At 50.7% G+C, this 26,516-nt stretch overlaps 4 protein-coding genes, 1 long non-coding RNA gene and 1 other non-coding gene across 7 annotated transcripts; 2 read left to right on the top strand and 4 right to left on the bottom strand.

The window, feature by feature from the left end:
- Nucleotides 1-26: 26 nt before the first annotated feature.
- TBL3 (transducin beta like 3) lies at nt 27-10,723 on the bottom strand. Its single transcript, XM_055805474.1, has 22 exons — nt 10,614-10,723; nt 10,454-10,505; nt 10,273-10,365; nt 9,936-9,983; nt 9,498-9,639; nt 8,902-8,986; nt 8,239-8,406; nt 7,840-7,915; nt 7,302-7,398; nt 6,682-6,878; nt 6,174-6,315; nt 5,635-5,693; nt 4,995-5,098; nt 4,171-4,321; nt 3,794-4,024; nt 2,961-3,031; nt 2,399-2,555; nt 1,921-1,979; nt 1,286-1,389; nt 976-1,047; nt 425-583; nt 27-265 (listed from the first exon to the last, which is right to left on the bottom strand). Exons 1-22 carry the CDS (start codon nt 10,649-10,651, stop codon nt 153-155), a joined length of 2,418 nt encoding a protein of 805 aa, XP_055661449.1. The 5' UTR covers nt 10,652-10,723; the 3' UTR covers nt 27-152.
- A 180-nt stretch (nt 10,724-10,903) lies between these two features.
- Nucleotides 10,904-12,253, bottom strand: LOC114010933 (uncharacterized). The gene is made up of 2 exons (XR_003552640.2): nt 12,019-12,253; nt 10,904-11,521 (listed from the first exon to the last, which is right to left on the bottom strand). It is a non-coding gene; the product is annotated as an uncharacterized LOC114010933 (long non-coding RNA).
- Nucleotides 11,704-11,827, bottom strand: LOC114011103 (small nucleolar RNA ACA64). Its single transcript, XR_003552858.1, has one exon. It is a non-coding gene; the product is annotated as a small nucleolar RNA ACA64 (small nucleolar RNA).
- A 132-nt stretch (nt 12,254-12,385) lies between the features above and the next one.
- Nucleotides 12,386-15,261, top strand: RPS2 (ribosomal protein S2). Its single transcript, XM_055804692.1, has 7 exons — nt 12,386-12,544; nt 12,660-12,749; nt 13,194-13,301; nt 13,862-14,035; nt 14,106-14,265; nt 14,736-14,827; nt 15,140-15,261. The coding sequence occupies exons 1-7, from the start codon at nt 12,389-12,391 to the stop codon at nt 15,218-15,220; spliced, it is 861 nt and encodes a 286-aa protein (XP_055660667.1). The 5' UTR covers nt 12,386-12,388; the 3' UTR covers nt 15,221-15,261.
- Nucleotides 15,262-15,684: 423 nt separating this feature from the next.
- Nucleotides 15,685-17,577, bottom strand: NDUFB10 (NADH:ubiquinone oxidoreductase subunit B10). Its single transcript, XM_013295859.3, has 4 exons — nt 17,365-17,577; nt 16,643-16,781; nt 16,061-16,200; nt 15,685-15,910 (listed from the first exon to the last, which is right to left on the bottom strand). Exons 1-4 carry the CDS (start codon nt 17,510-17,512, stop codon nt 15,810-15,812), a joined length of 528 nt encoding a protein of 175 aa, XP_013151313.1. The 5' UTR covers nt 17,513-17,577; the 3' UTR covers nt 15,685-15,809.
- Nucleotides 17,578-17,664: 87 nt separating this feature from the next.
- RPL3L (ribosomal protein L3 like) lies at nt 17,665-26,468 on the top strand. Of its 2 annotated transcripts, none has more exons than XM_027780386.2 (10): nt 17,665-18,140; nt 18,999-19,191; nt 19,815-19,983; nt 20,870-21,005; nt 22,162-22,348; nt 22,903-23,063; nt 23,351-23,452; nt 24,086-24,181; nt 24,682-24,801; nt 26,341-26,468. In XM_027780386.2, exons 1-10 carry the CDS (start codon nt 18,138-18,140, stop codon nt 26,395-26,397), a joined length of 1,224 nt encoding a protein of 407 aa, XP_027636187.1. In that variant the 5' UTR covers nt 17,665-18,137; the 3' UTR covers nt 26,398-26,468. The 2 variants fall into 2 exon arrangements, with proteins under 2 accessions (XP_027636187.1, XP_027636193.1); XM_027780392.2 differs by having other exon boundaries at nt 17,665-18,388.
- Nucleotides 26,469-26,516: the final 48 nt, after the last annotated feature.

Below are 26,516 nucleotides of genomic sequence, written 5' to 3'. Positions count from 1 at the left end.
AGCCCCAAGGAGACTGAATGCTGGACTTGGTTTAGAAATCAAAACTTTAAAGATTTTATTATAAAATAAAGGAAAAATAGTCCAGTTGCCATACCTGGTGGAAAAGCAGTTCAGACTCTCCCCTCTGGAAAAAGCAACTGGTGGGAGGAGGGTCACAAAGTCCTGTCTTCCTGCTGGGCTGCATCGGCCAGCCTCATGTTTTGCCACATGAAATCAATGAACATGGAAGCCTGTAGCAGTCGGCTCAGTCTCTGAAAATGGCGCTCTGCAACGAGAGCAACGCAATGATTAGCATCACAGGAGAGAAAGCTCACCAAAACGGGGCACAAAAATCTCTCCTCTCTTCAGACCCAAGCAAACAGGGAACATACACAGCACAGGGGGAGACCTCAGGCTCACCGCCTGTCCCTGCAGCCTGACTCACCGGTGTAAGGCAGCAGGGCCTCCACAGCAGATTTAATGCCCGAGTACTGCAACAGGCTGTCTGGTGCTTCGTGCTTCAGGAGGGTTTCAATGACAGCTTGGGCCTCGTGGCAGTTTCGAGAGTTCGTGTTCCACGTCACCAAGAACGTTAACACCGCCTCTAGGGAGGAAGGGGATCTGTATGGGCTGGCTGCGCCGCGGGCGCACAGAGACGCCACGTTGGAAAGCATCTCTGCTGTCCTGCAGCACGGGGCAGCTCCCACACACGGTGATGCTGAGCCCGGAGGGGCAGGACAACTGCACACAACTGCTCCTGGAGCCCTCACAGGGACACCCCAACGAGGGCAAAGCCACTCACACCAGCTCCCAGCAGCTGCTGGTGTAGCACTGCAACAAAGCAGCTGGCCCCAGGCAGCAGTCCTGCTCCAGGGCGGTGGCAGCACAGTGGTAAATGCTGAGTCTAAGGAGATTCTCCTTTCAGTTTCAGTTAAGAAAACAAGGACAAGTCCCTGACCTGGAAGGTTTTAGCGCTTAAACAGTGTTGTAACAAACCTTTCTGATCCTTCCGGAGCCGAATGATGTTCTCTTCCAAGTGCTTCTTCCCATCAGTTTCCTTGAGGATGGCTGCAGAAAAGAGAAACTAACAGTCCATGCAAGAGTCCTGCCCGTGCACCCATGGGCCAAGAGCAGGGAGACCACTTGTTGTCTGCAGTGATTTTACTTAGGAAAAAGGGAGTCATTTGAGAAAGAGAAAACGGAGGCTTTCAGACAATTAGGCTTTGTAGTCTCCGTCGACCTGGGAGAGATGTTCTGGAAAGCAGAGAGGGCAGAAAAATGCCTTCAGGGCACCAGGTGGACTCACCTTTGACCACCATCAACACTGTGTGCGGACGATCCAGAGAGATGGCCAACCCTAAAGCTTTGAGGTATCTTTTCTCATGAAGCAGGTTGGAAAGCTCTTGCTCTCTGGAAAACAAGTCAGGGTCAAGAGTGAGACAAATATTTGTTTGGTGAAAAAAACCACTATACAGAGAGAGAAAAATATTTGCTTGGTGTTAAAAAACGCTACACAGAAAGCAGCAGATTTGGCAAAAATAGTGTGCAGAGGTTTAAGGACAAGAAGTTAATACTGTTTGCCGATGAATGCCTCAGTGCCCTCATTGTGCAGATAATTACCCTGGCACATTCAGGGGCTCCCTGAACTATTTAGTGCTGGGTGAAGTGGGAAAAAGTGAAAGTAGGTTTGGGATGTTTGACTTTGCTTTCTTAACAGTGCATAAACATGAAACTAATCAATTGTCAAGCTGACAGCAAGCAAGGCTTTGCAGGAGCTAAAGATAAACTACGAAGTAGAAGAGACTACTGTGCCTTGACAGCCTCTAAATAGCTAAATGATGTAACATTCAGATTAGATGGAGCTGGATGGCTCCAGGCGTGGCCAGTTTCACTCGACAGAGCTGGCCTTTCGCAGCTTATTATTGCACGAGACCAACTTACTTCATAATCTGCTCCTCCTGTTTAGCTTGCGCTTCTTTCTCTTCAATTTCAGTGACGTCCTATAAAAAAACAGGATACAGCTTTGTCAAATCTTGCTGTAATACAGATGAATTTTTATTTAGCCATCAAGTGATTAGGAAACCAATTTCTGCAGCAAGATCTCTAGGTCAAGTAATTTAAGTGTGAAATCCAGCAACTCACAACTTCCCTCCAAAGCACTTTTAGAACACCAGCACTGGGCAGGCTGCTAAGGTCCATCGGCTCTTCTTTTTACAACATCAACTGGGAACATACAGTATGGCCAAAAAGCCCCCCAAACCCCAAGATATACCTTACTGACTTGATTTCAAAGTGCAGAAAATGAGGAGAGCACATGTCATGCTGGAATAGCGAGGAACAAACCATTGGGACCCTGAGCTATCCAGCTGCATTCTGATTACTAACACAGAGAGGAAACACAGAAAGACCTGTACCGTACCTTCCACAGCGTGATGCAGGAGTCACTGGATGCTGTCACGACGATATCGTCTTGTTTGTTAGAGTGAAGACCCCAGATTTTATCTTCATGACCGTCTAACGTTTTCACACACTCATTGGTTTTAATTGTCCAGAGTTTTAAGAGACCATCAGAACCACTTTTGGAAGAGAAAGAAACATAACAAAAAGAATCACCGGATAGATCCATTCTCACTCTGTCACCCACCTCAAATATCAGCTAAACTTGTCCCATTCCTTTCAAACAGGAGCAGAATTAACCAAAAATGTCAAGTGTGAGATGCACCCTTAGCTCTGCCCAACTACAGTGTATGTCACCAATGCAGCCACATCACCGCAGCTAACAAGAACGCCCTGCACGACTGCAGAAGAGGGAGACAGGTTAGCTCCTGCAGAAAGCTTGGCATAAACGTGGCATCTTCCTATCAGTCTTTCCAAAACTAAATCCATTGTATAACTCTTCCCTCTTGCTGTGGATATCAGCTAAGAGATTTTCCTTCTGATTAGTTCTGCATCTTCCCCTACGCTCCTGGTGTGGCACTTACCTGCTGAGCAGTTGTGTTCCTCGGCTTACAAAAATGATCTTCAGTACAGAGGCATCGTGACCCTCAAAGGTCTGGAAAACAGAAAGGAAGCTAGAAAGTGTCAGAGCTGTTGCCAGGCCTTTTGAGAGAGTCCTCTTTCAGGAGGATAATATTTACTTCTAAAGCCCTAATAAGTACATTCCAAAAAGCAGCCTCTATCCTTGGGACTTTCACTGCAGGTTAAAAGGGAAAAGTAGGAAATTACTTGTCCTTATACCATTTTTGCAAACAACCTGCTTGCTTAAACTTGTTGGGCAAATGGTCTGAATTGTGAGGCCAACTCCACGGGCTGTCTCCCCAGAGGGCTGATTGCCCTGTCACTACGTGGAGCGGTCAGTGAGGTACCACTGCTGGGCAGAATGCGGCAGAGTTAGCAACTGCCCTCTCAGGGTCTTAGTGAGACACTGCTGGGCTGGAAAGAGAGCTTTTCTATGAAGAATGAGTCTAAAATTTAAACTTGTGTGGGTTTGCTTCACGGCCACAGCTGTGTCAGGCAAAGCCAGCTTTCTTTCAATAGCATCAATGTGCTTTTCCCCTCTGATCAACCATGTTGCTCACTGGTTAGTTAGAAAAGAAAGCACCAGGCAGAAGCTCTTGTCACGGAGCTTTGCATGCAGCTCAGAACCAAGATCCTGGAGAAGGCAGCTAGAGCTGCATAGCTCTTCCTTCCAGTATGGCCACATTGCTGCATGTCAGCTGCACTAACAAGCACGTACCTTTTTGAAGAAGTTTTTACCAATCCCTGTAGCATGCAAGGGTTGCCTAGAGCAAGGGGCACTCTGAGTTCTCATTACCTTCAGGCAGCTGAAGTCCAAGATTCCCCAGAGCTTCAGGGTCCCATCTGCCGAAGAGGTGGCCAAAATCTGATCCATTGGAGAGAACTGCACACACCAGATTCCACGCTTATGTCCAGTGAAGACACCCAGCAAAGAGCAATCAGAACAGGACCACAGCTTGGCCAGCCGATCCTGCGAGCCTGTGGCAATCAGCTTGTCGTTTGGAGAAACCGCCACACTGTTTATGTCCTGGAGAAGTCACGCAAGTAGAGAGAGTACAAAGCCATTTAAGCCTTTGCTCCAGCTGTCAGACAGGTAATAAATGTAGGGTGCAACACAAGGAAAGAAAGTTTTAAGTATTAAAAAGCATGTTCTAACGTCAGGGGGAGCTTTACCTTGTCATGACCCCTCTCAGTCACTTTTGCATGAAGGATTTCTGGACTGGAGATCAAGGCTGCTTTTGCTTTGGAAGTGAGGGATTCTGGGATATTCCAGATTTTGATTGTGCAGTCCTGGCTGCTGGTTACTATGAAGTTTTCTTTCAGTCTGAAAGGAATAAAGATGCTAAGTGTAAAGAAGCAAAAGTGGCTTCCCCTGCACAGAAAAAATATGGCCTTCTCCTCCCCTGCTGGGATTTACACACATTCAGTCACTCTGCTGGGATGTGAAACAGAGCGCTTTAACATTTTTTAAACTGTCTTTCATTTTACTTAGGTCCCTGGCATAGCCTCCAGCAATTCAGACATTAGGCAAGAGCAGTTAGCTCTCTTCATTTACAGACAAGCTATGCTGCAGCTCTTGAGCAGGGAAGCTGGGCTTACAGACTGTTAGGCAGCACAAAGGAAGGAGAAGAGCTGACAAACAGACAGGCTATTCAAGGAAACAACTTCATAGATACGTTCCCTTCACTTCCCAACCCTCCTCTCCCAATCACTCAAGCTTTATCTGGCAACTTACCCAGCTGCTGCTCTTTAAGGCAAACAGGAGTTAGACTAAAAAAGAAATGCAAACTTCACAACTTATGCACAGATGGATGCATCCAAAAAATATTTTTTTAATCACCCTTCCTTGACACTCAGAGCACCATGACAAGCTGGGACCAGGAATGAGAAACAGCACAGCTCAGAGGCAGGCATCCACCAAAACATTCATCCCGAGGATCAGCACAGCAGCCATGCCTCATGCTTGCAAAGGGAAACCCTTGTCCAATTTTTATTACCTCGAGCAAGAGACAGCAGCTACCCCATGTGCATGACCCAATCCTTGGGCTATACAGGTCACCCTTCCATCTTTGTTCATCCGCCAGACTCGAAGGCTTTTGTCCTGTAATGGGAGAGGACAGAAACCACTGTGCTTTTTTGACAAGTGATCAGTTCCCCATGCATTAAGCACACCTGTGAGCCTGACTATTCACTTATGTTCAAGCCTGAACCTCTGCCTGCACTCGTCAGAGTGGGTGAGGGCAGACACCACCAAGCATGATGCGCTGCAGTCTGGAATTCCAGCATGGAGGTTTATTTCTGGCTGTATCAGGGCAGTTAGCACCTTTTCTTCCATCATGGTTCTTATGCATGGCTCCCCATTAGTCTCACACTAATGACACCTCTGAACTCTAATGCAAGACGAACATGCTTGGAGAACAAGGCATCTCCCTTCAGGCTAATAAAATACAATCAACTGCATTTCCCCAGGGACAACATTAAAAAGGGATAGTGGAAGAACCTTTTATTTGGGGGTTATAGCAGACAGGAATTCCATCCAAACAAAAGCCCTTTCTGGATTGCCAAAAAGGAATACGACTCTGCCCATAAAGTTCACTAGAAATGAAAAGTTTCATTAAATGAGGAAAACTAACACACCTTAGCACAGCTGACGAACATCAGGCCTTTTCTGAAGACATCCAAAGCAAGAATTGTTTCTAAATGGAAGAAGAAAATACAGTGGATGCAGAGTAACACTGACACCGGACAGCAGAAATGCATGAATTAATGAGTCCACCGCTCACAGACTGGGAGACAGGTGGGGGACACTCGGGACACAACACATCCACACTCACTACGGAGTGACCTGCTGCTTATGGCATCGATGCGAACCTGTCACCTGCAGCCACTAAGCTGCATTCAGAGCGCTCACACTCATGTATCTACATCTCTAGCTCCAATATCGATCTTGCTGCTAGTGAAAGGGTCCGAACTGACAAGCCCGGAGAAAGAAAACTAGTGTTTGCAAAACCAGGACCGCACGGTAAATCCTTTCTCCAGACAACTCCAAAACCCGTTGTGATGCTGTTCCAGAGAGAACTTAAGGACTCCAGTCTCCACATAAGAGTTGTGAGAGAAGCTGGATAAAGAAATACTCGCACATCCCCCATACACCCACATCAAAGCTGACCACACACCTGTGTGGCCATAGAGGATCTGGCAGTGCGATGTTGCCAGTTCAAACACTTTCAGCTGAGGGCTGTTGGTAGCCACAACAATGTGAGAATCAGTGGGCCCAAGGAACTTCACATCCAGAACCTCATCGTTGTAACCTGCAAGCTGAGGACATAAAGAGTTTAACAGGGAAAAGTCAGCTGGTTAGAGAAGCACTGAATGGCGCCATGCTCACTGAGACCGCATTACTGTGCCTTTTCATTTAATACTGCGTGTACAAATATATTTTTTTACACACAAGCTGGAGCACAGGAAGGATTTCTGGCTAGGCCTGTTCTGCTTGCTTTTTCCTACATTTGTGCAATATTCCTCCAAATAACTCCACCAGTGAACTTGGCTTTCTGGCTTGTACCCAACAACTCAAGAACAGGCAGCAGACAAGGGCACCCCTGGACAAAGCTTCCACCAGAAGCAGAGCTGATCCTAAAGTATGGATAAAGGAAGAGGGAAAGGGAGGCTGAGGGTTGTTACCTGCTTCCTGAGCTGAAGAGTTTGAGCATCATATAAAACAATGTTGTGTTCCACGGACACTGTGACAATCTCATTCCTCGCAGGCACAAGCATGCACTGGGTGACACTGCGCTCGCTCGCCTCCTCCTTCAATTCAAAGGGCACAGGCTGGGTATACACGCATGCAGCTGTGGCAACTTCCCAGACTTTCAGGATGCCTAACAAAAATGACGACATAAATTATCTGTCAAAGCCACTGGTTTAGACAGCAATTGTCCAAGAAATATAGAACAAACCCTGGCCTCGCCTACTGGAAAAAGCTACACAGCTTTGAGGCAGGACTTCAAAGAGATTCAGTGACAGTGGCATGAAGGGCCATATAGTTTTCCTTATTCAATCCAAATCAAACTTTATTGCAGTTTGAGAACACATATAGTTAAAAGGTTCACAGCATGCCTGATCAGTCCTGCTCATCCACTACTGTTAGAGGAACTCAGAAGGCTCTGCTCTCCAGCCCTTCGTTCATCCCAAGGCTTCCACCACACACAGAATGCACATCCCGGGAATAATGGCAGTGCAGTGCCTTAAATACTGTCCTTCCTCAGCCTCCAGATCTGGCAGTGACATGCCAGGACACTCACCTTTGCTGCCAGCTGTGACAAAATGCAACCCTTGTTTCTTCACACCCAGTCGAGAGAAATCTCCCTTTTCAGGTAACAAGACGGCAGCTTCCACGCTCTGCAAGAGAGTTGGCCAAACACCAGCTGAGCGCATGGGACCAGCATCCCATTTCAGCAACCAGAGCTGTGCAACAGCCCGCTAGTGCCAACAGGCGTGGGCACACCACACTCCACTGCCCCGGACCACGTGGCTGCTGAAGACAGGCGGGCAGATACAATGTTTTTACATGACCATCCTTCCTTCCTCCTCCAGCACTGGGGAGACAGTGGAGACAGCAGTGGTGGCACTATTTGCTCAAACTTCCCAGGCAGAACCACACCAGCAAGGAGGAAAAGAAAATAAACAGCTTTAGGCACAGAGTTTTAAGGCCTCTGGAAAGTACAAGGGAGAGAAACCTGATTTCACAGTACACAGGAACCTAAAGAGGCAGAGGTACCGTAGGACCATGACCTAGAAACTACAAAGGATCTCAAAGGAATAAATTAAATGCAATTTTACCTCATAGACAGGGACGGTTCGTTTGCTTTCTCTAGTTTTCAGGTCCCACACCATGCAGACTTTATCACGGCCAGAACTGCAAGTTAAAAGATCAGTTTCAGTGCTAAATCCATTCAATTTGGGCTCTGAGAACTCGAGCTGTAAGTGCAAATCTGGAGTTGTGGGAGTTCACCCCCTCTCTGAAGAGGCCCATGTGAAAGAAAGCACCAGCCTTCCACGTGGCAGCACGGTACATTGCCCAAAACACAGGTGCCGACAGCCTCAGTTACACACTTGCATGGTCAAGCAGAGAACAAACACCTGTAGCAGTCCTCCTCCTCACTGGAGAACCTTGCCAGAGCCTAGAAAAACACCCAGTCTCTGGCAGGAGAGAAAGGCTAAGCCTCTGCAAGGTTTTACCTGACGAGCGTATTTCCATCTGCAAACGCCAGCGAGGTGACGGCACTGAAGTGGCCGTCCAGCGTAGCAACGCACTTGCTGGATTTCAGGTCCCAGATGCGGATTTTGTAGTCGATTGAGGAGGAGAAGAGTTGCAGACAGGAGACATCAGGGTGGAACTCAACAAGGCTGGACAGAAGGAAATGCACTTGAGCAGGACAGGAGTAAACTATCTGTTTATGCTTATTAAACTATATGTTTAATGCATGCTGGCATTAGCCCAACATTTAAACAAATATACATTCTACACAAAGAGTCTGACAGATCAATCGACATGAATTTGTAAAAGGACTTTCTTTGTAGGGCTTCATGACTCTGCCACCCACCAGCAAAATTTACAATTGATCTTTGCCATTCTTGCCAGGTTCTTGAAATACATCAGTTATCAAGCACAGATATTCCATTTAGATTCCAACAGATTTCTTGACCAAACTTTTTCCTCTCTGGGCTAGTCAGTCACAACTCTGCTCCTTCACTAGACATCTCAAAAATCATGGAGCAGAAGAGCTCAGAACCCACTCAGAATGGGCCTTTATATTCCATTAACTCAAGATATTTCACATCAATCCCAGCATCCAAGCACCACACTAATGCCAGCAACCGACAAATATGGCTCGTCCTTACTGTACAACTCCTGAAGATCCTTTTAGGTTGTGTGTGCAGTACTGTTTGATCATATCCCAGATCTTAATGGTGCTGTCACAGCCACCTGGGAAAAGAAAGGCACGTAAGAATGAACTACAGAGGAGATGCAGGAGGTCCAGCGTATCAGCAAGTTTAACATTTCATGGGTTGCAAAGGCAGCAGAAAGAAAAATGAATCCAGCAACCACCACCCACACCAAGAGAAGTCCATGGAACACCCTAAGCTTTCAGAGAGCTGGGAAAAATCTGACTACTCACACTCAAACCTGAAATAGAATTAAGTTATAGGCCATGGCTGACCTCCTCCATCTCCACGAGTCCTTGTCCTACACCAGGACAACTATACTGCACTGTCCTATAGATGCCAGACATTTGTCAGCATTTTACTAAGTATATTTCAGAGAGAACATCGAAAGAACCCCTTGTTGTTGGTCAAGATGTCATTTCTAAGTAAAACCTCTTCTGATTACAGCTGAATTCAGAACATCACTACTTCAGTGTCCAGCTGAGCCAAATTACTCAGAAGCAGAAGGGCGATTATCACTCCCACCATGTGCCAGTGACATGGGGCCGTACCTGTGGCTAACAATGTTGAAGTAGAGTCAAAGGCCATGCTAGCGACTGGCGCTATGTGCACGGCTTTCCATGTGCGGACACACTTGTTCTCTCGCCAGTTCCACTGCTTCAGCAACAGGGCTCGGCTCCCTGTCACGAGGCTCTACGCAAAAGCAAGGTGAAGGAAAGCATGATTAAGTACTAATTTGATTTAAATTTCTTTCAGTGCCCACACACAGAGCACAGAATGACACTTGCTATGACACTTGTGAAGCTGAGTCTCTCAGCATTCCTCTGTCCAAGGTGAACCCAGAAGGAGAGACAGATGGAAGCCTGAGAAGACTTGGCAGAGTTCTCTGGGAACACAAGGTGCCTCCAGGCAGAGCTGCCTTTGGTGTTCACTGGCTTTATCTGGGAGCCTGACACAGCAGTGCAGAAGACCACAAAGCAAACACATACCTCATCATCAGGGCTAAGAACAAACGAACTGATATCTTCCTCGTCATCCTAGAAAAATGAAAGGTAAAAGCCCCACAGTTACACCATAGGCACTGCGTGCTCAGAGCACCCTTCTCTACATGCTTCTGCTGATGCTAAGCACAACCAGCAGCTTCCCAGCTGTGCTTGGGGACAACACGACCAATCCCTGCCTGTGTTTAGAAGCATTCTCACCCTCCCCTCTGCTTCTCACTCTTGGGAGCTTTAGATCAACAGCCAGCGACAGCAGGAACACCCCAGGAGCCCTTGGAAACCCGCAGCGGTTCACCACCACCCAGCAGAGGCCAGGCCTCCTCACCTGCTGGAGGCTGTGGAGAGCTCCTGTGTCCACATCGATGACGTTCAGCTTGGTCCCGCAGGGGCAAAACATAAATTTTCCATCTCGGCTTATCTGGGGAAAAGGGAAAGGAAAGGTGGAGCGTTACCGAGCCGGGGTACTGTCCAACCGGGCCGGGCCGGGCGGCGGAGCCGGGTCTCACCTGCACTCGCCCCCCCTTGTAGAAAGGCTCGATTCTCCGGCACACGGCGTAGCTGGAAGGGAAAGAGACACAGCGCAGAGCGGCGGTTAAACCGAACGGCGGCAGCCCGCCCGAGGGGGAGCCCCGGCCCCCCAGCCCCAGCCCCCCCGCCGCCCCTCACTTGCTCTTGAAGCGCACGGGGCTGGCGGCCCCCTCCATGCCGGCTCCACGTGCCGCCCACTTCCGGCGCTCCCGGTTGCCACGGGAGAAGGGCGCCACTTCCGGCGCAGTCTAGTGACGTCTACCCCACGCCGGCGGCAACGCCATCTTTGGTGCGGGCGGGTACCCGCGGGACAGGCGCTCCAGCACAGCATCCCCTTCCCGCCTCAGGAACACGGCTTCCCGGCCCCAGCCACTGGGCGAGCGGGGTTTTCAGACCACAGGCACAACAAATAGACTTGACAAACCAACTTTCAAGCAAATGATCTTTTATTGCACGTAAGGATACAGAACTGAATAATTTCAAAGTGTTCCAGCTGTGAACACGCAGTTATTGCCACATCCCTACCACCAAAGTCAGGAATAAACCTTAGCACAGATACATTAGGAAGCAGGAATGCTCTTATTGCAGCACTAGATGCACAGAGATCACTCCACCCAGCATGCATGCCACAACAGGCAACATTTTTTATCAGCCTGTCAGGTAACACATTAAATTTCCCACAATGATTACATATTCATTCCATTTCCTGGAATTAATGGTTATATTTACAGTGTCAATACACATCCAGCCTAGGTCTCCAAGGGACCACATGGGGGTCTTCAGTAGTCTCTGGCGGTCCCTAGTGGTTGTTGAAGAGATCTCTTAGTATCCTTTCCATGCACTCCGAGTCTTCTACACGTGGTCTCGTCTTGGCTCATCGCTCCATTTCCAGAGTTTCTCAAGTTCCTCACCTTGGCTTCGACTGGTTCCTGCTGGTTTACCTGCCATCCTTCAGGATGCGCCAGTCACAATTGCAAGAATTACATCCTTGGGCGCACTGTCGTCCGAGGTCCCTTGTAACATCCCCATTGCTCTGTACAGCTGACCTTCACAAGCAAAAAAGGCAGAATCATTACAAAGGTGTAAGACAAGGCCATCTACCACAGGCTGCCAGCTCGCACTCGGGCAAGCCAGGCCCACGCTCAACACCGGCTGCTGGAGGGCAGGAGTCTCCGGGTAACAGCCATCACTTAAGTACACCCTACTCCCAATACCTGCTCAGCACAGGAGTTATAGGAACATGGGTTTCACTCCTCACAAGGTACTGTGGGGAATAAGCTTAATGTTCCCTATACTGTCGGCACAGTTATCTCACCAGGGGCCACAAGAGACCTCAAGTGATTTTCGACTGCGCCTACAGCTAACGTCCCACGGAACACCTCCCCAGGCCGCTAAACCAGGCCCTCACCCACACCAAACCGCCACCACCCCAGACAACGCAAAAACTTAACAGGATTATTTTTGTTTTTAAAAGCTTAAGGACTGCAGAAAGCGGGAGACCACATACCCACCCTCAAGAGCATGCCCAGAGCCCCTCACCTACCCTCGGACAACCTCAGACTGAGCGTTACGTGCCTGCGCGCCTTTTATGTAGGGCTGGCGCACGCGCGCTGCTGCCCCGCACCATGTATAAGGGAGAAGGAAGGCGCCGCTCTGCCTCGCGGTGTATTCCTCATGCAGAGCGCGGGGCTGGCACAGCCGGGCGGTGTTCTCGCGAGAGCCGAGGGACTATAAATAGCGAGCGCGAGGGCAGCAAGGCCTTCTACGCTGAGAGAACACGTAAGTGCGGTAGCCTGGCGGTATGGCGGCGCGGCCTGTGCCCCATCCGCACCCATCGGGGCCGCCGGGCCCTGCTGGACTGCCCGGCCGCGGTGGTGGTGCCTCAGTTAACTTCTCCTTCTCTGTTCTAGCAAATGGCGGACGACGCCGGTGCTGCGGGAGGTGCAGGAGCGGCCCGAGGGGGCTTCCGCGGCGGCTTCGGGACCGGGCTGCGGGGCCGGGGGCGCGGCCGCGGGCGGGGCCGAGGGCGAGGCCGGGGAGCTCGTGGAGGCAAGGCCGAGGATAAGGAGGTGAGCGAGCCGCGGGGCCGCCCCGGGCGGCGGGTCCTGGCTGGGCCTGCAGCCGCCCTGGAAAGTGCGCTGGTGCCGGCGGCCGGTGACGCTTCCCCACGGTTTGCTTTGCTAGTGGATTCCTGTCACCAAACTTGGTCGCCTGGTTAAGGATATGAAGATCAAGTCTCTTGAGGAGATCTATCTATTCTCGCTTCCCATCAAGGTAAGCTGCTGCGAGCACTGCAGCAACGTGCAGCACGGCCTTAATCTAAATTGTAGGGGTCGCAGTAGTTGCTGTACTTGCTCTTTGGGATGCTTAGGTTGAGTGTTGGAGACACAAACCCGTAGAAGCAGAAAGCTGGTGCAGTCACCTGCAGTGAAGTGTGGTGCGTTGTATATTGTGTTCTGCCTTGTCTGGCAGCGTGTTGCAGAAGTGTTTCTGTAATAGTTCTGCTCAGTGATGGGGGGTGGGAAATTAACTTGCTATGTTGGCCTGCCTAACAAGCTCCAGTAAGCTTATGCCTGCAAAATCTGACATACTTAACTACCTATTACTTCAAATATATGTATGTAGGGTTGTTGAACTTGAATTGTAGGAGCCTTATTAGCTGAGTTTAGCTTCTTAAAGAAGTGTGGCCTTGTGTGTTGAAATGACTGAGTTTTGCAGGAGTCGGAGATCATCGATTTCTTCCTGGGGTCTTCTCTGAAAGATGAGGTCTTGAAGATCATGCCTGTCCAGAAACAGACACGTGCTGGTCAGCGTACCAGGTTTAAGGTAGCCTGTTTCTTCTGATTTCTCCTGGTGTGTGTTGTCTGCTGCTTTTTTGGTATCATTAATAAAGTAGTTCAAATACCTTTAGGTTTTTTGTAGCATCTAGTAAATATTTATGGGTATGGGTATCAGCTTGTGTAGCTGACAGTTGCTGGATTAACTTCAAAATCCTAGCAGTATGTACAAATGTTACTTGAAACGGTTCTAGTGCAAAATTAAGTCATATTTACACAGCATTGTTGGCTTCTCAGGGGCTATAGCAGAGAGAGAAGTCTGAGGTGTAAGGTGGGAATGCTGCTTGGAAATGATCTGGACTTCTGACCCAGTATAAGGCTGTGGCAGGGAATTGAATTCCAGTTCTTCAGCCTGAACAAGTTTTGACTGAAGGATGAGCTCTAAGGGGAAAAATGGCTGCTTGAGCTGTGAGCTCTGCTGTGCAAGTTTTAGTAGGTGATGTTTTGATTGTACTTGGGAGTGAGCTGTGTTGGACCCTGATGGACTGTTCTCTGCTGAGTGTTCTTGTGCAGCACAGCTGCCACTGAGCACTTTTCTCTCAACCCTAGGCTTTTGTTGCTATCGGGGACTACAATGGTCACGTTGGTCTTGGTGTTAAATGCTCTAAAGAAGTTGCCACTGCTATTCGTGGGGCAATCATTTTGGCGAAGTTATCCATTGTACCTGTACGACGAGGCTACTGGGGGAACAAGATCGGCAAGCCCCACACCGTGCCGTGCAAGGTGAGGCAGGCCTGCTCTTGGTGATTGTGCCGCAATGTTTCGGGAACTCTAACCTGTTGTGTTTGTGTAGGTCACTGGCCGCTGTGGGTCTGTCCTGGTGCGCCTGATCCCAGCTCCCCGTGGTACAGGGATTGTGTCTGCCCCTGTCCCCAAGAAGCTGCTGATGATGGCTGGTATCGATGACTGCTATACCTCAGCCAGGGGCTGCACCGCCACCCTTGGCAACTTCGGTGAGCTCTAGCATTCCGTGTTGTAGCTTAGCTGAACGTATTGCCACTTTTGTCATTGACAAGGACACAACATACCCATTTCTGTAGTATTGTTCTAATCTGTGTTAAAACAAAAACTTCTAGTGGACAAGCAGAAGTGAAGACTGCTGCTGATAGCTGTTAAAATGCAGGTTAGTCCTGCTGTACTTGGTCCTGAAGTCTGTAAAAGTTAATTACAGTAAATTGTCTTTTTACATGCACATTGATACTAAAAAAGAAATCTCCCAATCTGCGCGATTGCACTTGTCTGAGGTAGTGTAATTGTCGTAAATGGAGAGAGAAAGAAACTCGAGTTTTGTGTGTACATCAGAGAGAACCTGCTGTGGTCTCCCTGTTCCTTCCTAAATTCTACATTTTTGGAGTGGAGTGGGTGGGCACTAGTGAGCTGGGCTCTGTAGTGCTGACGTGCAGGGTGTGACTTCTGTCTGTAGCTAAAGCCACCTTCGATGCCATCTCAAAGACCTACAGTTACCTGACTCCCGACCTCTGGAAAGAGACTGTGTTCACCAAGTCTCCTTACCAGGTGAGTGTTGCTGCAGTTTGCAGCTCCAGCGTGACCCTCCCTTCCCTCTGAAGTTCAGGTACTCCCAAAAATGGGAGAGCTGCAGTCAGAGCTGGGTGCCAGGCAGAATGGGGTTTTCTTTCTTTCAACATGCAGTTGAAAATGGCAATTCATGGACAAAGGAAACAGGAAAGCTTTGTACCAACTAAAAATAAGTTGTATCTGAACTACCCCAGCTGCCACAACACACACCTTGTTGGAAAGGGATACACTGCTGAGAATCTCAGGAGAGTGGTTTAAGAAAATAACACACTTGTATTTATTTTTTTGCAGGAGTTCACTGACCATCTAGCGAAGACTCACACCAGAGTCTCGGTGCAGAGGACCCAGGCAGCTGCTGTGGCAACAACTTAAGTGGGTTTTGTACCAGACAATAAAGTGATCAGTGAACAAGAGATGGCGATTGGTGTGATGGGATGGTTAATGCACTGGGCAGATGGATTAAATATCTGCTGGGGATGTGAGTAGGTTCATGTCCGTGGGCCACAGCCTGAACCTCTGTTGAATGAAATAGTGTGTTAATGTTGTACTCATCCTTGTTAATCATGTATTAATCCTAAATGGGGTCTAGAAGCAGCAGGACAGCATGTAATCTTTATCTGAACTGTGGGAATTTTCTGCCAGGGCTGGGCAGAGCAGTGTTTCTGTTGGCTCACAGAGGTGAGGGGAAATGACAGTTAAGGCAAGTGGGGTGCCTGGAGTTAGGGGCTGACCATGGTTTAAAGGATGGTAACAATCAACTGGAATTCAAAGATCAATGCAAAGCTGAAAAAGAAATCTGTTAAGTGTGTGCAGATCTCCAAAAGAATGAGTCTAGATTCTAGTTGTATGGCAGATGTCTGGGCTGCACATTTATTGCAGAGGTCAACAGCATCGAAATTCTGAGATACAACATGCAGTACTGGATACAGGCACCACGGCAGGAGGTGCCAACCGTTTAGATCTATTCAGAGACATTTGCTTGTGCTTTCCTTTCCTCCATCATCCTGTGCTTCTGCTTCATCAGGCATGTCCTTGCATTTCCATGGACACCAAGATCACCGTCTGAAAAGAAAGTAAGCGTCTGAAGAGTGCCTTCCAGCAGCTGAAAAGAAATAAGCCCCTCTGTTCCAGGTGAAGTCAGAGATGTGGCTTAAGACCTGCTTCGTGCTGTCACAGCTGCAGCAGAGTTGCTGTGGCTCTTGCTGTACTCACATCTGTCCTGGTAGGCCTTGGTGACCTGCACCAGCAGCTCCATCTCCTTGGCGCAGTTCTGGAACTGGTTGGGTCCTTCCCTCTGCTTGCATGCGCCTAGCCTTTCCCGGACTATCTCCACAATTTCTTGATCAACCATCCTGCAGGAACCACAGAATGGTCAGGGTTGGAAGGGGGGCCTCTGGATATAATCTACTCCAAAAAACAAAGGAAGGGTGACAATGAATGCGACCACAGCCAAGAGATGATAGAAAAGCTGAACAAAGGGGTGATGACACCCTGTAGAAGGTCAGCTCTGGGGTTTTACAGGATCCTGGTCAGTCCTGCAGCAGTGCTGTAGGCACCAGGCAGTGCTGGGGGATGTGTCCCAGTGCTACCCTGCTCAGCCCCAGCATGCTGCAGGGCACCGCCGGACTAGGGAACAGGTGTTCTGTAACGGAGTGGGCAGGAGGTGGCCTCAACACCTCAAAGCCCACAAAAATGCTGCGAGTTCAAGCCAGCTGCTGCAGTTCCCAGGGCTGGCTAACCACAGCAGTGTGCTCTGCAGCAGCCTCACCTGGGGACAGCCTGTGACACCCATACCTGTCCCTCCTCCACTGTGCTTCGGCCTCGAAGAAGCAGAGGTAGTCGCCCTCCAGACACTCGCTCAGGTCAGGCACGCGGCGAAACTTCTGGTGGTAATAGTAGTACCTGTTCTTGGCTTGCTGGCGCTCGATCCACTCTGCAGCAACAGCCCCGCAGTCAGACACCCCCAGCCCACAACCAGCAAAGGGCAGCACAGCCCCAGTGCCTGCCGTGGCCTCGCTGCCCTGTCCGCTGCCTTCCCAGGCAGCTCTGCAGCAGCACCCCTGTGTCTCTGCATCCAGCTCGGTGTTCCTGGCGTCTGTGTGTCTGTCCCTAGTCTGAGCGTGTCCAGCTCAGTGCTTCTGTCCCTTGTCTGTGTGCATCCAGCTCAGTGCTGCTGTCCCCTGCATGCCCATCTCTGTTTGCCCCTCGTCTGTGTGTGTCCAGCTCGGTATTCCCAGCCCCCGCACGCCCATCCACATGTCTGTCCCTAGTCTGTGCATCCAGCTCGGTGTTCCTGGGCCCTGCATGTCTACCCTGTGTCGCGTGTCCCAGTGTCTAGGCCGTGTCCTTGTGTGTCCCATCTCCCTGGGCCTGTCCCGGTGGCCGTGCCCTTGCCTCTTTGCCTCGGTGCCCGGGTCCCCATGCTACGTCGCGGCCCAGCTCCCGCTACGCATCACGAAGCGGCGCTAGTGAGGGGGCCCGGGAGCGGGGAGTCTCGGGTCTCGGCCCGTCGGTACCTCGGACGAAGGTGACTGGCGCATCGACGACATAGTTGAAGACGGTCTGGAAGAAGGTGACCGGGTTGGGCACCGAGGTGGTCCTCTCGGAGACGGGGGTGCGGGTCGGGGGCACCTTGTACGCCTCCCAGTCCCTGTCCTCCGGCATGGCGGCGGCGGCGGGCCCGGCGGGAGGCGCGGACAAGATGGCGGCGCCCCTCCCCGGGCCGGCGCGGGGTCAGAGGGCGCCGCTCTGCGCAGGCGCCGCCGCGCGCGGTGCATGCTGGGAGCTGCAGTGCCCCGGGGCAGGGCCGGGCCCGGCGGGCTCAGGCCGCGGCAGCGCAGGGGCCCCACCCGCTGCCTCCGCCTCTTCTCCGGTCGGAATCGCCAGTATCACCAGCATCACACCGTCTGTTTTCCTACCTGGGCTTACAGAGGGGTTTTAGTCTGTCCCTACCCAGCGCAGCCGGCTGCACCGAGCTGGGGGCGCCCGGCATGGGCCTGGGCCGCTCTGGGTGCGCGGTGCCTCATTAGGAAGCTGAGCTAATTGCTGCCATCCACGTTCAAGTTGTTTAGGAGGGAGATGTGTAAACTGAGACACTGGCAACTGACCTTTATCATGCCGCATCTGCTATGTCTAACCTGCCAGCCTGGCGGAGCATGAGAGGAATATAGCAGCGGGTGAAGTTAGTAGCTAAATTTGTGTCTTCAGACCGAGAACCATCTTAAGTGTTCGGCTGGAGGGGCCCTTGCCACAGCCGCCTCCTGCTGCCGAGCCGGGCTGAAGCTGTCCCATGGTTTGTAAAGCTGGCACCGCTGTCTGGGGAGTGTGTGACAGGAACCGAGCAGGGCTGGCTTACTGGTGCCACTGGTGCGGCTGGACCGGGCTCGAACCCCACATAGTTCCGCTTGGGCTGGAAAATCAGCTTGGTGGAGTGTGCAGCCCGGTGCCGGACTGCTCTTCGTAAGGAGGGAGCTGCAGTGGATGCGGAACTAACCCTGCGCTGCTTGTGCTGGCCCGTTCCCCTGCCTTGGAGCCAATTGTGTGAGAACTTGTCCGTGTCTCTAAAGCGCTGTTGCTTTCTCTCTGTCTGGCTCAGCATGACCTTGCAATGGGGGTTTATATATTTAGCTCTTCTAATTTGGTTTTCAAGGTGTATATTCAACCTGTACATGTTCTTATTACAGATTCCTTTGGGCATCCTTTCCCATTTTTTCTGATCGTTAGCTGTGCTTGTTTGGTGCCATTTGCCTTGACGACACGAGGCCCATGAATTCTGAGCGGGCCCTTTTGGTGCTGCAGAATACAGAATAAGTCATTATAATTAACATCACAGAAGGGCAGACCTATTAAAGAATGTATTTCTCCTTCAAAGTTCTCAAACAGAAGGAGGGAGACCGTGTTCAAGTGGTTTTTTTATTTAACTGGTATCATTTGTCTAGGAACTTCCTAAATTCTTCCTTGCACATGAAGGAAGCTTGAACAAAATCCCATTCTGTCATGAGTTCTTTTATTGTGTTGGAATTGAGGAAGAGCCCAGAATCCCTCCAGCATTCACTGATGTTGAAGGGGAGATTTCCTGTTGTGCTTTGTGTCCCGGCATCTTCTAGGACTTGAAAGTGAAGCTGATCTTCATTGTTCTTCCTCTCCACAGTCCCACCGCAAGTTCTCTGCTCCCAGGCATGGCCACCTGGGCTTTCTCCCCCATAAGAGAAGCCGTCGCCACCGAGGGAAGGTGAAGACATGGCCTAAGGATGATCCCAGCAAACCAGTCCACCTGACAGCTTTCCTGGGCTACAAAGCTGGCATGACACACGTTGTGCGGGAGGTGCACAGGCCTGGGCTCAGTAAGGCTTGACTGAAGAAGGAAGGGAGCCATATCCATGAGGGGAAACAAGGGGACAGGCTTGTTGGTGGGCAGGGCTGCTCCTGGGAGTGGGTGGTGGAGCACATAGCTGCCAGGCTCTCTCCTGTAATGCCATCCAGATCTTGCATGGCCAAAGGCCACCTCATGGCCAGCGTGAGCTGTGTTTGGGGGTCCCTGGGAAGTCCCCGCAGTGATATGGTGACTGGTGGTTTGTTGGATCCTGCTGGCAGAAGGACCTTGAAGAGTAACTGCCTTAGCAATCCTGGGCTTGAAGCATCCTGCTGGGAAGTTTATAATGTTAGCCTCTGGGACGTCCACAGGGTCAGAGCCAAACTCCAGGGCAAGAACCATCCAACGTACTGCTTCCCCCAACCTGGGGAAGGGGGTTCAAGTGTCCTGGGCCACGGACTCTAACCTGTTCAGTGTCTGGGAATGGAACCCTGTGTGGTCCTCCAGCAGGTGGGAGATGGAACGGCTGAGGTTGGCTGTGGGACCAGAGCGTGGCCTTCCCCTAGCACATTGCTCGCTCGCTGTAATGGTGTGGGTCACCACGGCACCATGGAATGATCTGATCCTAGAGCATTTCCCTTTGCTGTCTTGCAGAGGTCTCCAAGAGGGAGGAGGTAGAGGCTGTGACAATCGTTGAGACCCCCCCAATGGTGGTGGTGGGAGTCGTGGGGTATGTAGAAACACCAAAGGGCTTGAGGAATTTCAAGACTGTTTTTGCTGAGCACATCAGCGATGAGTGCCGGCGGCGCTTCTACAAGAACTGGTACGTGCCTCCGTGGCTGGGGAGGGTCCCTGGGGCACTGCATGTGAGGAGTCCCTTGCAGGTCTTTCCCACAGGCTCTCTGAGATGCCCAGCCATTACAAACAGCTCAGCTGCTGGCAGCTGGCTCTGGGGTGGAGTGAAACTGCTATTTATTTAGTCATGCACAGAGATACTGCAAACAGCTTGATGCTGGGAACCAGCATATGCATATGTAAATTTATTCCAATAGTTGAACTAAGTTAGCTCTCCACAATATCATATGGCAGCGGGTGCTGCAGGTTTGTTTTCCTTTGTGTAGGTCAGGTTCATCAACTCTCCATTAAACTGGAATATTTGAGCTGAGGCACCAAAGAATGGAGTAAAACCAGATTTGTCAGAGGGAAAATTGATGCAGAATGTGACCCCTGGTCCTTCTAAACATCAACACCCCAAACCCCACCAGCAGAGAGGAAAATGGAAATGTGAATTTCATAACTGTAGGAATCATGTCTCCTGTGAAAGTGCCATTGAGATCCACCCACCACATGCCTCTGATCTCTGTCAGAGGCTGTTTTCTCCTTTCTCCACTTAGCTCCGATTTTGCGCTTGTATTTTGATGGCACTGAGCCAGTCAGTGGGAGACAACTGGATTCCTTATGCAAAAAGGTTTGAATTACCAGCCCTTTCCACAGCTCATTATTCACTTTCCTCTTCCCACCTCAAAGCCCTGTGTCGTGGCCCTGACAGTGAGGTGAGGTTCAGGTATCCACAGGTACCTTGTCCCTCCAGGGAAGTGCCTGGCAAGGTGATGTCCCCCTACGCTGTGCTGTGTCAGGGCACAGCAAGGTGCAGAAACACTTCACTGTTCAGCTCTGCTGGATGTTAAACGCTTTTTTTTCTTTTTTAGGCACAAAAGCAAGAAGAAGGCGTTCACCAAGTACTGCAAAAAATGGCAGGATGAGGATGGCAAAAAGCAGCTGGAGAAGGATTTTGCGGCTATGAAAAAGTACTGCAAGGTCATTCGTGTGATTGTGCACACACAGGTCAGAGCCTTACCTGGGGGGGTGGACAAGGGGGGCTGAGGGACTTCCTCAGCTCGGGCATGTGGTGAGGGCTGGGAGCTGGGATCGTGGGGGTGTCTTGGTGGGGTCATAGGAGACTGAGCAGGCAGATGCCAGTCAGAGGGTGTGGGACAGGGCGTGCAGGCAGTGGGAGGTGCTGGCTGACCTTTCCAGCTACCTCCTGACACCAACCCTGTCGCTTTGAGCTGGACTCAGCAGAGCTCCCTGCTACAGAATTGCTGCAGGGAGCTGTGGCTCAGGCATGCCAGGAAGCCCACACACTCCATGGAGGAGAGTGGACATTGTGCAGAGCCTCAGCAGGTGGTGAACCCTGTGTCAGCGAGGGACCTTTAGGCCCCATGATCACCTCAAATTAGCAACTGGTGTCAAATGTTTTGGGCAAAAATAACCCATGGGCAGGCACAGTTTTGCTGGATGCTGATTGCTGGATACACTGGGCCCATTTTCATGCTGATCCCTGGAGTTAACAGCTGCTTTGGAGTCTGGGGCAGAGCTAAGCTTGCTTAAGGCTTCAGTTGTGTCTGGCACAGAACCTCAAGGTCCTGCTGTGGCTATTTAGCAGGGGCTTTGCGGAGGGAGCTGGGACTGGGAGGGATTGGAGGCATCTCTTGATGGGAACTAGAAATAACTGCTCAGTCTGGAAGCAGAGGTGGAGCACGACCAAAGGAGAGGTGCTGACTGGTGTGGAGCCAGAGCTGCGTCTTGGCTGGTTGCAGTGTCCAGCCTCAGACGGTGCCCTGGTGATGGGCTCCTCTGGGATTTTTACCATGGCTGTTGCTACTGTGCTTAACTCTTGGGGTAGGCTGGTCTGTTCCTGTGCTCTCCCTGGAGAGAGGGTGTGCATCAGCTCCTGCCTGGAATGGGAGCACTGGGAGATGGGGTGGTTGGGCTCAAGGACAAGGAGTTGGCTCCAAGAGGTCCCAAATATATAGACCTGCTGACCCAGGTGGCTGCCTGATATGAAAGGGGTTGACAGCATGGTAGAGAGGGGTGGTGAAGAGCTGGCTCTGCTCACCCACTATGCCCCTCACAAATTGTGAGTGATGCAGCCCTGCTTGCCTGTTCATGTCTGTGGGGCAAGGGGCTACATTTTGCCCTAACGCCCTGTCTAATGCAGATGAAGCTGCTCCCACTGCGGCAGAAGAAGGCCCACGTGATGGAGATCCAGCTGAATGGTGGGACAGTGGCTGAAAAGGTTGACTGGGTTCGTGAGAGGCTGGAGAAGCAGGTCTCCGTGCACAATGTCTTCAGCCAGAATGAGATGATTGATGTCATTGGTGTGACCAAGGGGCATGGGATGAAAGGTACAGAGCAAGGAGACCCTTGCCAGGGGCTTGGTTTCTGTCTTTCTCATGTGGCACTGCCCATAAGAGAGCGTTGGGGCAGGGGAGTGTTAGCCCTGCTGAGAACCCACCAATTCATTACACAGAGGGTAGCAAAGAGCCTCTGGATCTCAGTCATGACACACAGTTCCATTGTAGCAGAGCTTAGTTTCCTTGATTTCAGTAAAGGCCATGTTGTCTTCTGTGTCCAGAGTCCTCCCGGGAGGCTCAGAGGCACCGTGAGTACGTATAGCCATTGGACTTCTCACAAACCCCACGTGTGTGGAGGTGTGGGTGTTTCTCTGTGTGTGTGCGTGGATGTGCTCAGCAGGAACATATCACAGTCTGATTAGATCCATGGGAAGTGAGAACAGTTCTGTGCGCTGGCCTCTCACGGTGGTGACAGCTCTTGGTCTCCTTCCAACACAGTGTATTCTGAGAACTGCAGAATGATGAGACTCTCCCCTCTTCAGCACTCAGACGCCAGCCCTGAATCTCCCCGGTGTTCTCACCGCCCTGTCCGTTCACACTTCCAGGGGTGACAAGCCGTTGGCACACCAAGAAGCTCCCCAGGAAGACGCACAAGGGCTTGCGCAAAGTTGCCTGCATCGGAGCCTGGCACCCAGCCCGGGTTGGTTACTCCATTGCTCGGGCTGGCCAGAAGGGCTACCACCACCGCACGGAGCTCAACAAGAAGGTATGGCCCAGATGGGCTCCCTCAGAGCACTGCTGCACCTTCCTGCCTTCCTTCCTCTTGTGCTGTCACCACCCTTTGTACGGTGGCCTCTGTTCCCCCAGCCTCTCAGATGTTTCCCTAGGGATCTGTAGTGCTCTTGCTCTCCATGGCTTACTCGGTGCTTTTTCCCTGCTCAGGGGACACATCGCAGGGGGTGGGCACATCTTGGTGAACACCACGTCATCCCTATGACATCCCTCAGTGAGGGGGCAGGAAAGTCGCCGTCTCCATTTCCTTTCTGTTCCTAGATTTACCGCATTGGCCATGGGATCCATGTGGAGGATGGCAAAGTGGTGAAGAACAATGCCTCGACACACTACGATGTCACGGAGAAGACCATTACGCCTCTGGTAAGGGCTGAGGGGGTAATAGCGCTGTGACTGGCCCTGGCTGCAGGAATCCAGGCCAAGAAAGTAATTCACTGGCTGGTGACAGCTGCATAGGAAATGGTTTGAAGGAAATTCACTGAAAGAAATGCAGTTAATCCTTTCCTCGTGGACATGGAAAACCATCTCTGTGAGGTGTTTTTTTAGGCCCATTGGTAGACCCAGACATTTAACTTTCAGTTGATAACTTGGGCAGAAACTGTGAACTTTGTTTAAAAAGAAAAAGAAGTCTAAATTATATAAAAAATCTGATACTTAACAGATAAACATTACTTGGTTTAAAAATTCACTTTTGCTTATTAAAAACTGTTAACTCAGGAGTCTAGCCAGCTCTGCTCTCTATTCACCCACATCCCTCCAGAGAAGGAAGCAGGGTTACTGGTTGCCCAGCTTTTACGGGGTGTTCCTTAGCTGGGATCATGCAGTCAGTGTGGCTGTCATGCTGTGGCGGTCCTAAGCAGGCGACCTGAAAGGTGCAGGGTGTTGTTAGCTGGAACGACTGTCACTCACTACCTTCTTCCGTAGAAAATGCCACTTGTGGATGCGTCTGCTCCCATCCAGCTCTTCTGCCAACCCTCTCTCTGTCTCTCCCCGCAGGGTGGCTTTCCTCACTATGGGGAGGTCAACAACGACTTCCTCATGCTGAAAGGCTGCGTCGTGGGCACAAAGAAGCGTGTGCTCACCCTCCGTAAGGTGAGAGTGCAGCTGGCACTGGGGAGGGACAGTCTGTAGCTCTCTTTGAACAGATTCGCCCCGTGAAGAATGCTGCTGCCTCCAAATGCTGGGCAGGGAGACTGGTCCGGTCCTTGACTCTGCGTTGCAGAGGGCATGTGGCACATGAGTGTGGTGCTAGGTGGTTTGTGGCAGTGTGCAGTTGGATGGGCTCTCTCTGGAGACAGAAGCTGCAAGCCTTTGAGGGCTGTGATGCAAGGCCAGAAATGGAAACCTTGGCCATAGGCAGGTTGTGAGGAAATGAAACGCTAAGTGAAGAGCAGGCTTGTTTCGCAGCTGCTCTGCAATCCAAGGCATCACCTGCCACATGAGCACTAGGCTGTTTCTCTGAGAAGACATATTTTTGTGGAGGTATTTGTCTAATAGGTGCAACTAGGATATTTCAACCCTGCTTCCATCAGAGCAGATGTCCAGATTTTCTGTAGTGATAAGCCTGATGCATTGTGACTGTTCTTTTCCAGTCCCTTCTGGTGCATACAAGCCGCCGGGCTCAGGAAGCCATTGAACTCAAATTTATTGATACTACTTCCAAGTTTGGCCATGGCTGCTTCCAGACAGCTCAGGAGAAGCGGGCTTTCATGGTGAGTTATACTTTGTGCTGGCTCCAGCTCCCAGGCCACGCTTGCAGCTGAGGCTAAATGCAACTGATTGACTCCAACCAAGCATCTGCTTCTCGATACAACAACAGCCAAATGAATGATCGGGACTGTCTTGCATAAAAGACAGGCATGAATTCAATTCACACAACAGATATTATGCTAAGGAAGAACATGATGGTTGTGTGAGTGATCCAAGACAACCCAACTAGCAAATAATATACCATATGGTCAACCAGTTTCCATTCACCACGGGATGTTTTAAACAAGCAGTTGACTTGGCAGGCACTGCATTGGACATATGGTCCCTTTCACCCGTAATTGTGTGCTTCTTTGATTTGTTTGGAATGATTTATAACTTTAATGTTCTTAAGAGGAAAAGGTTGGGTCAAATTCAGACACAGATTTGTGATTCTCTTGTCAGGAAGCTTTCAAAGGGGCCAAGCAGTATATTTTTCTTAAATCCAGGGGAAAAAAAAAAAAAAGAAGTATTAATAAATCCAAAACAAGCAGAGTTTCTCAAATAGTTTTGCAACCTACACCAGGCTGGTGCGTAAGTCTGAACGTGAAATTGAGGAAGCGTTAAGTAAGGCAGCCCTTCAGCTAGCAGAAACGAAAGAAAACAACTGCCTGGATGCCACGCAGACGTAAAATGTGCCTAGATCTGGCCTGTCAGCTAAAACTCCCATGTGAAACTGGCTAAGCCTCCTGGCAATCTCCCTGGGAAGGGAGATTGGCTGTGCAGTGTCTTTGCAGAGCTTTTTAGAGGTTAAGCTGATTTCCTTCATCTCAGTGTTAGGAGCTTGTTCTGTGTTTTGCTCTTGCTGTCACTGCAAGTCCTGAGTAGCTGTGACAGGGATCGGAGTGACAGGAGGTGGTTTTACGTGGTTGCAGCTGTTTTCTTTGCCATTTTCCACCGTGGGGTGAGAGTTTCCTGCACGTATACTCTGGTAAAACTTTACATTTGGCTGGAAGTAGAGGCACATAAGTAATTCTTGCCATCTGCTCCCATAGGATTTATTTGTTTTGGGACAACCCCATTTCTTAGCTGGTGGAAACCCCTCAGGCACAGTTATTAGCTGATGAGAAGCTGTGCCTTTGGTTGTGGGAGGCCTTGCCTCCTCCAGGGCTCATACAGCAGCTGCTCTACCACCGTGGGCTCCTGGAAGCATTCATCAGCACAATTACTGCTCCCCTCCATGTCCCCTGACTGCAGGCCAGCCCACCTGGCTCGCAGCAGGTCACTCATTGGTGCTCTGTGGCTGGTTTTGTGGTGTCCAGAGAAACAAACCCCTGGTGCAAGAGCAGTGATGTTCTGCTCCTGGTCCCTGCAGGGCTGGGCAGGTCCCAGGGGGGGCTGGTGAACGCACAGAGCTCCCAGCTGGGGCGCAGAGACCAGGAGCTGCCTTGCACAGCAGAAAGTGGCCAGAGCTGCATTTCTGCTCCCTGCAGCTCAGACGCAGCCTTGCAGACCAGGTTTATCTGCTACTAACGCTGAGCGCTCTCCTCTCTGCTCTCTTCCAGGGCCCTCAGAAGAAGCACTTGGTGAAAGGGAAGCCAAGTGTGCAGGAGGAGCTGTGAGGACTGAGACATGCAAGGCTACCTATCTGGGCACTTTCAATAAAGGGGCTACAAGCCATGCCTGCTCCCTATCTTCCGTCTGGGGGGGCGTCTTGCCTGTATTCGGTGCTGCCTGTGGG

The sequence above is a fragment of the Falco peregrinus genome, chromosome 5 (genome assembly GCF_023634155.1).
Source record: "Falco peregrinus isolate bFalPer1 chromosome 5, bFalPer1.pri, whole genome shotgun sequence".
In the NCBI taxonomy this organism is placed as follows: Eukaryota; Metazoa; Chordata; class Aves; order Falconiformes; family Falconidae; genus Falco; species Falco peregrinus.
The sequence above is the reverse complement of the archived record's forward strand: the minus strand, read 5'-3'. Positions and strand labels throughout refer to the sequence as shown.